Here is a 12,664-nt window from a genome sequence, read left to right as displayed (position 1 = left end):
TTTTTTTAATGTCCGTCGTTTTTGGGGCCCTCTCGTAAACTCCCCTCTTTCTTGGATACGCCAGGTACAATTTTTCAAATAATTAATTCAATTTCTAATATTGATTTCTCGCTCTTCTTTCGTCCTTCTCAATTTCTGTCACTTATTCCTCTTTCTGCCCTAACATTATCTTTCATTCTTTTTCATTTCATGAATTGTATTCATATATCATCTCTTTTCGGTCACTATTTCCTCCTGGATTGCTTTTTTACAATATTTATTACATTCATCTACAATTTTTAACATTTCTACATCCATATGACAATTTTCATTGCCGATTTCTTTATCACAGATTTTTCTTTACTTTTTCCGATTGTTGTTGCATTTTATAGTCTTTTATTACTCTATTTATCACCTTTCTACAATATTCCAAGTCTGTCGACTTTGCCATAGTTCCGTTTAGGAGACGATGTTGCCTTCCTCTCGCATTCAACTCGTAACACACCTTTTGCGGGACAGCCGGTGATCAAGTGCGCCACGGTCTGGTCCATCGCAGAGTCACAGGTGCACAAGACACTCTTCTTGAGTCTATACCTATGCAAGTACTCGGCAAATCCCCCGTTCAAAAACTTATTCAGTAAAGTGTACACTAGTTAATCGTGTTAATAACTTTGATTTTAATTGTTAAAGTTGTCGGAATATGCTCAATGTAGGCCTCTGGAAAGGATTATTTTCAAAGAACGATAATGATGTACGACACAAAGTTAATATTATTAGCTATTTTTAAATTATATCAAACATTGGAATTCTTAAAAAAATAAATAATCCTTAAACGTGTTCTATATTAGATTTCATTTATTTTGTAATATATTTTCGAACAATGCACGCATGCATAAAACCTCAAAACACTATTATTTCATTTATAACTCAACCAAATAGGTTTAATTAATTTAAAACAATATTAAGTCTACTATTAATTAACTATTGTATGCCGGCGGATCAGTTTTCAACTGGTCCCATTGGAAATCTATCATTAATTATTAATAACTAACTAAAATATTATATTAAGCCTGCCTTCTACACTAATGTATATGAAAGTATCTTATAGCAGAAATACGAGCAGGGTAAATGTATATCAAATCAATACCACTTAGATGGCATTCGACAAATATCAATCGACGTACACGCGTGAGGTTCGACGTGACTTTGAGAAGGGTATAAAGTGCTAAACATCAGTTAAATCGCGTCAACGTTCTTCACCGAAGTATATTATCAGTAACCTTGTATAGTTAAAATATTATGGTATATAATATATATGTCCATATAGTTTGACTTAGATTTATCCCAGTTAGTCCTGTCTTATACAAGGTGATTATTTGGTGCTTATTTGTCAGCAAAAAGTTTTAAGGTTTGCATCTATTTTCTATTACCCTGTATAAAGTGATCATTCCAAAATTATAATTTTTTCATTTAGAATGCGACAGACCTGTAATTTCTGACTACTCAAAGTCTACACGAACAAATAGTAAGCAATTATTATATTATTTTTTTATTTGTGGTAATCGACGAATTTCGAAAACACAATTCACTACTATAATATCATTACGTTATTTAACATTTCAGAAACCGTTGAATTTTTTATAGTATGTACTATAAATTAATTTAATCTTTTACACCTATTACCAATCACTTGTACATATTAAATTATCTTACGTACTTTCATAATTATTTCTTTTATAATTTCAATCGTCTGCTGCTCAACATCGTCTTCTTCCAACAAAGACTGAATCATCTGGACCTGGTTCTGGTCACCTTAAACCACGTAGATCAGCCTAGCTGTTTAAATTTTATTTGATGATTCCCGTGTAATGAAAATAAAAAGAATTAAAAAACCGTAGGAATTAAATTTTCTAAATATCTTTTTTTTTCATTGGCAGAGGCATTGTTTTATCGCTCGTCTTCATTTCACGATGGTGACTGCATGGCTAAACTTTTGTGGTGATATGTAACGGCCTGTTAAAAGCATCGTATGAAGCCCCTGAAGTTAGTTATTATGAAGAGGTCATAGACCTTCCCTCACAGCGTCTACCGCCGACACTGACAAAATGGTGTATCCACCTTGTAGGTGGACAAGCGTATACTTCTTATGTTCCACTCGCCGCGTCCGCCTAACCCACGTTCAAGCGAGGGCGGTCTAGAGAGGCCCGTATCACTCCCGACCGCCGAGTAGTCCTCCCTTCGCTCAACTTGCAGTACACCTCATTCACTACACTATACACCTACACGGGTATAGTCCCTCCACGTGTGTGCGTCTTCGTTGTAACTGGGGTACGATCACCCAGCGTAATTATTTAGACCGCAGACCTCCTGTTTCCGCGGACCCTATTTCGACGAAGCTGCAAAAGCCTAGATCGGCTAGCAGCATAACTTCAAACACATCAAAGAAAATATGTTCCACTTGCGGGATAACTGGTAATAAAAAAGATTTTCAATATTTGTTAATGATTTAATATTTTTACTTGGTCAATAACGAAGCCGGCCAACAATTATGCCAACAATTTATGACAAAATTAAAATATGAGAAGGGAGTAAAATTTTGATAGACTCTCATTCTGGCTAGGGTCCTAAAACAATAATGTTTGTGAAATATTATACAATACAATACGTAAGTACCCAACAGGAATGTAATGCATTTATCGTTATAAATGTCTTTGAAAATTAACTTTAAAAATGCAGGTATGAATTTAAGAGAAAACTGTAAATACGTAGCCATTAATTATTCCCTTATGTTTCAGTACGGCGCGCGGGAGTGCAGACGAGTTGTAACCGGAAACCATTACGACGCAAACTGTTCAACAGCAATTGTCACGTGTTCAAGTCATTAAGCTTATTAAACGGAAATGTCGACGCAGCTCACTGAAACGTCACACTGTCGATTTAAAATATTTACTTATAAAATAAATAATCCTTTGGTTATCAACAATAAATGTACAAATAAACCAATTTTATTTATTATTATTGTTATCGAGTTTACTTTATGATCTAAGTAATTATCTACCATCTAAAGCTATGGTACTTACGACCGAGGTGCTTATAACTGCTCTCCCAATGTAAGTAAGCTTTCTGTGTTCAAGTATGAGAACATGATCATCGTCGCCATCACGTCTACGAAAAGATCCCCACTAAAAGAAATATGCCTCCCCTAATCGCCATAAAGACAGGACTTACGCGGCCACATCCAAAATGTACCATAGCTAGTGTAAATGCACAAATGACTCAAAGTTGGTCATATTTATATCACAAAATAGTGAGCATTGTTGTGCAGAGGCATCCTAGGAAGTCTTCGGCATTAGTTATTTTAAAGTGATCAAGACTAAGTTCTTTAAGCACGCTCTCACCTCAAAGTCTGCGAAGCCGTAAATGCCAATTGGTATACCATTTACTTTAACAGTTTAAGACAATCATTTTGAGATATGATAAGGACTAAGACGTTAGTCGTTCACTTGGTACAAAACAAAATGATCGCTAGATCCAATATTATTAATGTGAAGTTTAATTATTAAAATGATTTAATCTTTACTTATCTATTATAATGCAATATAGCAATATTATAATCTTAAAAAAATATTATATTCGCATTCAAACAATAAAAGATTAACTCAAAAAAATACATATTTTACAACAGTTTTCAATTAAACTTCATTTTATTTACAGAGCATAATACAAAATGGCATTAAATAAATATCAAGAAATCTTTACACCGCTTTTTTAGTAAATCATATCCCTACATATAATATTGTATCCGTACAGCTAAAAAGACTTATATAACTTTTTAATAAATACTGAAATAGTACGTATTCGTTCGCTTATCACGACGAAATATTTTGATAGAACTGAGATTTTTTGTACAATTTTTCTGAAACCTTTGTTTGAATAACGAACTAATTCAATTTTCGCTTTTCAAAGCGAAAAACAACAGGACAAAAAATCTAAATTAACTTGTTTATTTAGTTTTTTTCATTATTCATCCAAGTCACCCGCATACACAAAATCCGAACCATTTATTGTTTTTTTTAATAAAATTTTTGCATACGTTATACTTATTTTAATTAAACATTCACTTCTTTATGACATTTTTGTTTACTAAAGGTTGTAAATTATTCCAATAAAATAATTGGTTTAGCTAATTATTTAACCTAAAATGCTTATTGCAGTATTATATCATAGTGCTACCGAAACCGCAGTACCGCGCCTACGGTATGCGCGTGGCGAAACGGGGAGTAGAATCGACCGCTCTGTTTTTTCAGTCCTATTTTAATGTTTGCAGCACACACACACCATTTTATCTTCGGCACATCATCGTCGTTCGTCACTACCGCGCTTTCCTAAGGCGCGGTACCACGATTTAGGAAGCACTATGGTGAAGTGAAAAGTACACTAACTATGTTTAATGAAGTACAGTTACTAGAAAATCATTTTAGTAATTGATTAACGCTATTTACTCGTTGGTATTCGAGCAGTGTTAGCCCAGCGGTGGGGACCGAGACTTGCAATTATCGACATACAGTCGTCATGTATATAATTGACACTTTGTACATTATTTATAAAGGATTTTTACATACAATTATACCACACCGCCATCGCCATCCTACCTGATGAATGTAGCGATTGTAGTATATCCCTTCATATTTGAAAAAGGCCTATGCCTTGCATTGGGCGTATATAGGCTGAAACGATGACTCGTTTCCATTTACACACTCTCCAAGTGCGAAGTACAAGATACTAAAGACTCTTAGGCAAAACCTCTTTACACTAAATAATCTCCTGAGCTGTCTCAAGTGTCTCGCATAGGGCAGTTATATAACAAATTCACTGAATCAGGAGATTGATAATCTCTAAGCAATGCTAAACTTTTTTTATTTAACTATTATGACTAATAGTTAGCATTAAGATTTGAGAAACTATGTATCGATTTTGTCTATCCAAATGTAATTTTGGTAAAATTTCTGTCAACAAAATATACATCGGTCAATTGACTATCGGTACAATGTAATTGACATAATTATTGTAATGCCACGATATAATTATCCAAAATATTCTTAATAGATTGTTTCTCCACAAAATTTCTTCACTTCACTCCTGTGAAAATGCTTCGATTTGCTTTTATTGTACACAAAGTACACTTGCCCGCAGAGAACGTGCTAACGAACAATTGACTGCCACCTGTGAGAGTCGGCATCACTTTGAGGAGGGTACTGACGACGTCGAGTGGCCACAACCGATCAGACCAACTGCCCGTCCTTCCATTCTATAGCTTTCATTACTTTACCACAGTTAATTAAATGTAAATATTATATTGGTATTCATTTCGAATTGTTTATTTATTTGTTTACCTCTTAATTGGGCATCAAAACAAAAAAGTAATCAAATAATATAAATAATAGACAAGAAGAGAAGAACGAACGACGGTTTTATCGCGAACGGCTATTTCTTCTAACCAAATATTAGATGGACTTGTTTGCGAAGTGATAAAAGGGATTTCAAATCGCATGTACGTAAACAGTAAAACACAGTTAAAATTTACTACAAACATATATTATTTATCTATGTATGTGTACATATATATATAAATAATGATTGATTTATCTAGGATTGGAGATTCACTGACGATCTTAAACATTGATTATGAGTCTAGCTCAGGAAGTCATCAATAATTAATTTTAATATATAGTAATCTCAATTTTAAAAACCGAATCCATACTTTATTATCAAAACGTAATTATTATTTCTGCAACATGACTTAAGCTAAACAACCACCCCATTGAAGCTTTTACACGTATAACCAATCACCCTGTATATGATATTTAATTACTATAATTGAAAATTAAGCCGTCGAATAGCAGCATTAAGTTTCTAATACGATATTCAATGTTAATAACTAAGAAGGGATCGTAATGACAAAAGCCTATCCATCGACCCATTGAGTGACTTAAAGCGCAAATCAAATTAAAGCACAAACGCGTCACCTAATTCACTATTCTCTCGCTTTGTCATTTACTATTTATCGTAAGCTGTCAAAGTTGTTTACAATATTCTTCTCGCTATTATGTGTTCGTGTTAAATATACGCATAAAAATTATCATCTGAAACGATTAATAACTAAGAAGGGATCGTAATGACAAAAGCCTATCCATCGACCCATTGAGTGACTTAAAGCGCAAATCAAATTAAAGCACAAACGCGTCACCTAATTCGCTTTGTCATTTACTATTTATCTTAAGCTGTCAAAGTTGTTTTCAATATTCTACTCGCTAATATGTGTACGTGTTAAATATACGCTTAAAAAATCATCAACTGAAACGTTGATGGTTGTAACGTACATTGCCTTTTGATATGTCCACCACCCAATTATTTAAAAAAAAAACATACCAGATAACTTTAAAAAAAAATACTTTTGCACAACATTAAAACGAGCAATCGTACGTCGCGGGTATGATTCTCAGGATATAACTCACACTTTGCGCATTATTTATATAGCATTGCTACTAGTCACAAACAAGTTTCTAGTGGATGAATAGCCATTGCCAACCCTAGTGTGTTGATTATATTGCTTCTCCTATAGATTTCTTTGAGAGAGGCCTTGCAGTGGGCATCTATAGGCTGAAACGTCAATCACGATGACAACATCACCTCTATTTACATCCAAATTTGCATATTCTTTTTTTTTTCGTTTTTTTTTTAGAAAAGTAGATTAAGAAGGTTCTCGTTGAAATAGCCTTTTAAATTACATTATTATCACAACCGCCTATGGTGCTAAACAGTCCTTTTCTTTAACAAAATGTATTAAATTTTATACACTTCTACAACAATAGAATATACGACATACTATAAAAATATTTCATAAATAATTTAGCATTAGTTGACAAATAAATAACTATACATCAAGTGTGTAATATTAATAATTATTAATTGATTCAATTTCTGAATTATGTAACATAATTAATTTCATTTTTTTTATTATAGTTATTAACAATATTTTTGAATAGCAGTGTCCACTGAGTCTATTGTTATTTTATGTTGTATTTTATTTTTGAACATAGAATGTTTATAACGGTCGCTCGTGGATCGAAATAAATATATAAAAAAGCATTAATGAGCGTTGAATATAAAGCAAAGGATTTGAATATAAGATCATATAATAAAATAAATACTTATTTAATAGAGTGTCATAAACATAGATCTGAACACCAACGGTAAAAGATAAGAAAAACCTATGTTCATTAAACACGAAGATCGTTTAGTTTCTTTTTACACTAAGAGCAAATGGAATTTATGTATCGATCGTCGTTCACGTCTAGTGAATGTTGTTTGCTTTACGCTCCGCTTCTGTTATTGGAGATTGCTATTGTTTCGTTTTTGCTTTTCCTACTCGCCACGAGCTACGCAAACAGTCTTAAGCTTTATTTATATCATATAAGCGATTTTCGTTATCCAATATCATAATAATACCAATATCATTGTGGTTAGATCCTTAAAGATATCAAGGGTAAGAGGAAAGAAAATAAATATTTCTGACCGTTTATTTTGGACTATTCTAAATCAACTCGTCGTCGAGATCATTATTTTAACCGTAGGAGGTCCCTATATATTTTCAATAGAGCCAGTTAAAACAGCATGCATCATTCGTTTTTTAAGACTTGGCCATGGTCGTTAGCACATTGCAGATGTGCGTCCTACACTTGTCGGCCACTCTAAAGATTTACAAATAGCAAACCAGATGTAAAATGTACATCCATGTAAGTTTATAGTAACAATTGTTACAATTTTGTATTTAAAGTGCTGTAGTTATTATTATATGTAGTTGTTATAATTAAAAGAGAAATGGACTTTGAAAATATTAACACTAGCATAAAATAAACAAACAGCCTAACATCTCCATTATTAGAAGTTTGTCAATGATGATTGACAACATAATGTATTGTCGAAGCATATTCATGACTTTAATCGTAAAAGGACTATGGGCATAGTCAGCGCTTGACTAATATTTTCACAAAAAACGTGCAATAACATCGAGCACAACTCCATACAAATTGTTGTTTCATGTTAAAATTATAAATGTCAAAATTAACATCAGCATTGAAATAAGGGCTGAAAAAAATATGCCGTAACTCTTTTAATTTACTAAATTGCGATTTGTGTTTTAAACTAAAATTAATTCTAGAGGTATGTTTTGAGTTTTATATAATAGTTTTGGTTTTTGAATTTCATTTGACTGTTTCCAAAAAACGCACCAAAATATCCGATTGCCAGTTACGGTTCATTTCACTAAACATGAATTTATTTATCCGTTTTTTTTTTGTGTACGCAAATTCGTCATTGATATCTTTTAAATAAAATCGTAACGGCTTAATTTTGGCTTCAAAAGGTTAACAAATCGTTCATGGGTCTGTGTGTGCGCATATATAAAGTTATACGGGATATATTAGACTTTTTGATTTTAGTTTTTAATCTTAAATTTAAAGTATATTATTAAATTAATCTTATTACAGCATTCAAAAATTTTTAGTTGATCAAAATGCATGAAACTTGGTCATGGTTTAAATTGTAATGTACATATGAAAAATTATTAAATTTCATTTAAAAGAGCAACCATGGAATTGCTCTTCGCCTCTTCTCAACAGATTAAGGTTCGGAGCCGATGGTAGCTAACCACTTGTAATGTTAAAATAATCGATGATTCAAAAGTTCATGTAAATGCCTACTTAAATAAAGATATTTTGACTATTTAACAAAAGAAGTGCCTCGTTATTCTATCGGATAATATCCACGGTATTTGACGCCTTTTATTGATACTAGAGGAAAGCTTTTGCATACTTGCTTTGAACAGTGGTCGTCTTATGCTTTGATAACTCAGATTAGTAAAGTTGAATCCGCTCCCTTCAATATTAAAAATGTAATTGATTGTCTCCTACGCTACTACCGACATTACTAAGTGAGAAGGACTTTCGCAGCCAACTTCTGTAACACTACCGTAAATTCTCCCCAGCATGTATCGCTTTGTACTACGGCGTATCATTTGTGGTACCTGCAAAGCAGTGTGATCACCAGCGCAGCGCAGCGTGTGTGGCAGATCGCAGGCACACTCCGCAGCAGGTCGAGCACTTAGTTCTGGACAGTGCCACTCTGCACTCCCCACGTGCAAACCACACAGCACCACAACCACGCCCATAAGCCACATCCTGGAATAAAATAAAATATGTCAATAAAAATATGTTTTTGACCTAAAAAATATATTATATTTTGTATTATACCTATTTCCGTTACTTATTCTTAGGTTTGTTCTTCAAATAATTAAAGTCCGGTATTCCTCGGAGATATATTTAAGCCTTAGTGTCAAGCATTAAGTTCGATTTGTAAAATTACCGCTTTGATCAGGTTATTATTTAATTGTGTATTATGTTTAGCCATCTCATGAGAATACCCTGTACTAGTAGGTATTACTGTCACAGTACTTTTAAGACATAAATTGTTTTTTCCCATTTGTATTCAAATTAGAACAGTAAGATAATGGCTACCACTATCTCACTGTTGTACATTTTCATTTGCTGCCAGGGTGTTTGTTTCAAATTTAAAAAAAAAATACATTTTCGCATAAAGATCGCCTCTGATCATGTGTAATATACACCAAATCGACCACAGATAGCTTTTATTTTCCTCACAATCGAAGAAGGAAGAAATATGTCCACGGATGGGACTTTACCGTTACCGGCTGAACGCGTATATATGCTACAACGAAAATAATTTTTTATTGCAGAGGCTGATCGAGCTATTAATTATCATTTAAATATACAAGTTATCAAATTATTTTAGAAATTTCGGGCCCTAAAATTTTTTTTTTTTTTTGACATAACATTAGTGTTTTTAATTTCGCGCTTTAATGAAATTTTCTACGAAAAAAACCGCTGAAGCATATTTCCGTATAAATCAAAGGAAAAAACATCGTGATATAAAAGAGAAACCATCTCAAAAGGCAATTCCGGTCATATCCTTTGGTACTTGTAAAAGAATTGTTACTGTAATGCGTGTGGCTGCGACGTAATGGGGCATTTCCACTGAGTGACGACCGGACGACGGAGTTTTAATACGGTACAAGTCTTAAGCTAATGGCGGGTGGGTTTGACATCATTGTTAATAAAAAAATTTAAACGTGAATTTTGCATTTTAAGAATGAAGACTCTTCATCGGAAACTATTGATAACAACTACAATTTCGTCACGATCTTCTTAAAAGAAATCTATCCTCTTCGGTGTGGAAAATTAATAAAACACTAGAAAAATCTTTCCGATTTCGAATGAGGATAACTACAAAACTGCAGCTTATTTGCACGTTATTTCAGTACTTCCTTATACACCATTTCGACCGCTTTAAGCTCGTATACAAGAAAACTTTACAATTGTTTCAAAATATTTATTATTAAAAGTATAGTACAGTAATCCCTACATGGTCGATAGTTCCGCTATATTTGAAAAGTTATCTCTAATACAAATACTGCTTTCGTATGACTCTGAATAACACATTTACAAATTATTCATATTTAACTTTTCTTGTTAAAGGTGCTTAAATTAAATTAAATTAAATAATAGTAAACCAAATCATAAACAATTTTTTTTATTAAAATTAGAGTAAGAATATTAATACAACCATTTACATGAGTAACTATAAGAGTTAATTTATATATATTACTACGTGTATTCTAACAAAATTAATTGATTAAGCACTTTAGAAATTAATATAAATTTTACAGTAGGTTCAGAATTATAACGTATTAAATATTAGCGTAATAACAAAGAATTACTAGCACAGTTTAAAAACGCGTTATGAAAGTAATTTTTGAATTGACAAAAGTCAGACAGTCTGCTATATTAACATTGTTTAATTTATCCAGATGAAGTTCATTAACAGATACAGACATTGTTTTTATAATATCACCCTTGATAGCAAACAATCACGTACTAAGAGCAAAAGATTGACGAAGTCCACAGTTTTACAGTAAACTTGAGAGAAAGAGGGCGGCTCTGTTTGATCCATAAATAAAAACAATATATAGCTAATAATAATACTAGCTACTACATTTTATCACGACATTGTGTTAATCATCATGAAAAATCGATAACCATAACTCAATATGAACACATGACAACTGCTAGAATGAATGGCAAAGACTGGAAGATGCCATAAATTCAAGCAGTTGTTAAAATTAACATACATGAATTTTTGAATTACAAATACGTCTTTCTACTTTTTTTCTTTAACTACAACAATTGGTACTGAAATTAATAGCTTATTAAGGAAAGTAAATAAATGAGCTACATGCTGGAATACATCAAACGTTAATAGACTATATTGTGTTGCCCTCTATCGGCTTAATTGCAAACTACTGCGCACAGCGCAATTTAGGGTTGACATGAAGACCAACTAACCACCATTTCAGCAAATTAACTGTGCCGGAGTAATTTAAATAATTCCGCTCGATGTTACCCAACATTTTGAAAAAAAAATGTAACACTTCTAACAAGTAACACAATTAAATATTCACTGGCCATGATTTTTTGTAATTCAAATCTAATTTAGAACAACAACAAATTTCTTCAATTTAGAAACTTTTTACTGTATTATCTAACATTGTTTTTAAATTATTTACTACCACACAAAACGTCAAGGCACTTCGTGACGGCTTACAATACCCGAGTTTAATATTGAAGCTATAACTTATAACAGATTAATTTAAATATTCAGTAAATAAAAATAAAACATTTTACTAGAATATCTAAATAGTATTTCTTAAAACTATTAAAGAGGATTTCTAACGACGCCTAACATTCAATAATAGTTTAAAAAAAATTTAATCTTGCTAATAATTTCTCAGAACCTTGTAATATTTTCGCTATAAAAATTTTCGTTTCAACTAATTTATGTAGGAGCATTTTCGTTGTTAGAAAGTAATTACTTTTTACTTGCCTGGTCTTAAAGAAAAGTTTATGTGTCATACTTCTTCTAGAATGTAATACATATTACGCTTCTTCCTTAGCCTTACACCACACCTTTCATTCGCTGAGAATAAGAACGAATTACACGACTATTGATAACAGTGGGTGATGGACGGTCATTGGCCTACCGTTAAGGACCCTTAGTTAAAAATTGCATTCGATCTAAACCTGGATACAAATAGTATGTCGTCAAAGAATATTAAGTTCCTGGTACAATTTGCAGCTTAAGTTATATCTTCACCGTTTGACTTTTATGCAGTCCTGGGACTAGATGAAAAAGAATATAAAATTTTTTTTTTTCGTAAAATGTATTTGCGTTTAACATAGAAGTAACTTATGTACGTGACGTGATTAGTAGACAACGAGAATCACAATATTCACTTACAAGCGACCCACAAACAGAACCAAAAAAAAATAAAGACGGACATTTCAAGCCTTATTGGCAAGTTAACAGCTGCTCAGCGAGCCTTGTATACTCTGCCCAGGATTTCTCTGTGAGTTTGAATTAGGAACTGGAGGGATCTTCCTCCGTTCATAAATGAAAGCAGATTAGCAAGTTGAAGTGCAGTAGGTAGAACACGTGGCCGCAGAGGCCTTAAAGTGAAAACCATGGTCCGGCGAGAGCAGCGTGTGATATC

The 12,664-nt window shown here is 32.7% G+C and overlaps 1 protein-coding gene across 1 annotated transcript in view; it reads right to left on the bottom strand.

The window, feature by feature from the left end:
- Positions 1 to 12,664, bottom strand: part of Lrt (Leucine-rich tendon-specific protein) — a 142,626-nt gene that overhangs the window by 27,544 nt on the left and 102,418 nt on the right. The window contains exon 2 of the mRNA XM_068767948.1: positions 9,065 to 9,218. Within this exon, the coding sequence (XP_068624049.1) occupies positions 9,065 to 9,217 (153 nt within the window). The 5' untranslated portion in view covers position 9,218. The remainder of the gene's footprint in view (positions 1 to 9,064; positions 9,219 to 12,664) is intronic.

Source organism: Battus philenor, unplaced genomic scaffold (genome assembly GCF_028537555.1).
Source record: "Battus philenor isolate CCGP_79_NKW_IND1 unplaced genomic scaffold, ilBatPhil1.0.hap1 SCAF_24, whole genome shotgun sequence".
NCBI classification, from domain to species: Eukaryota; Metazoa; Arthropoda; class Insecta; order Lepidoptera; family Papilionidae; genus Battus; species Battus philenor.
The sequence above is the reverse complement of the archived record's forward strand: the minus strand, read 5'-3'. Positions and strand labels throughout refer to the sequence as shown.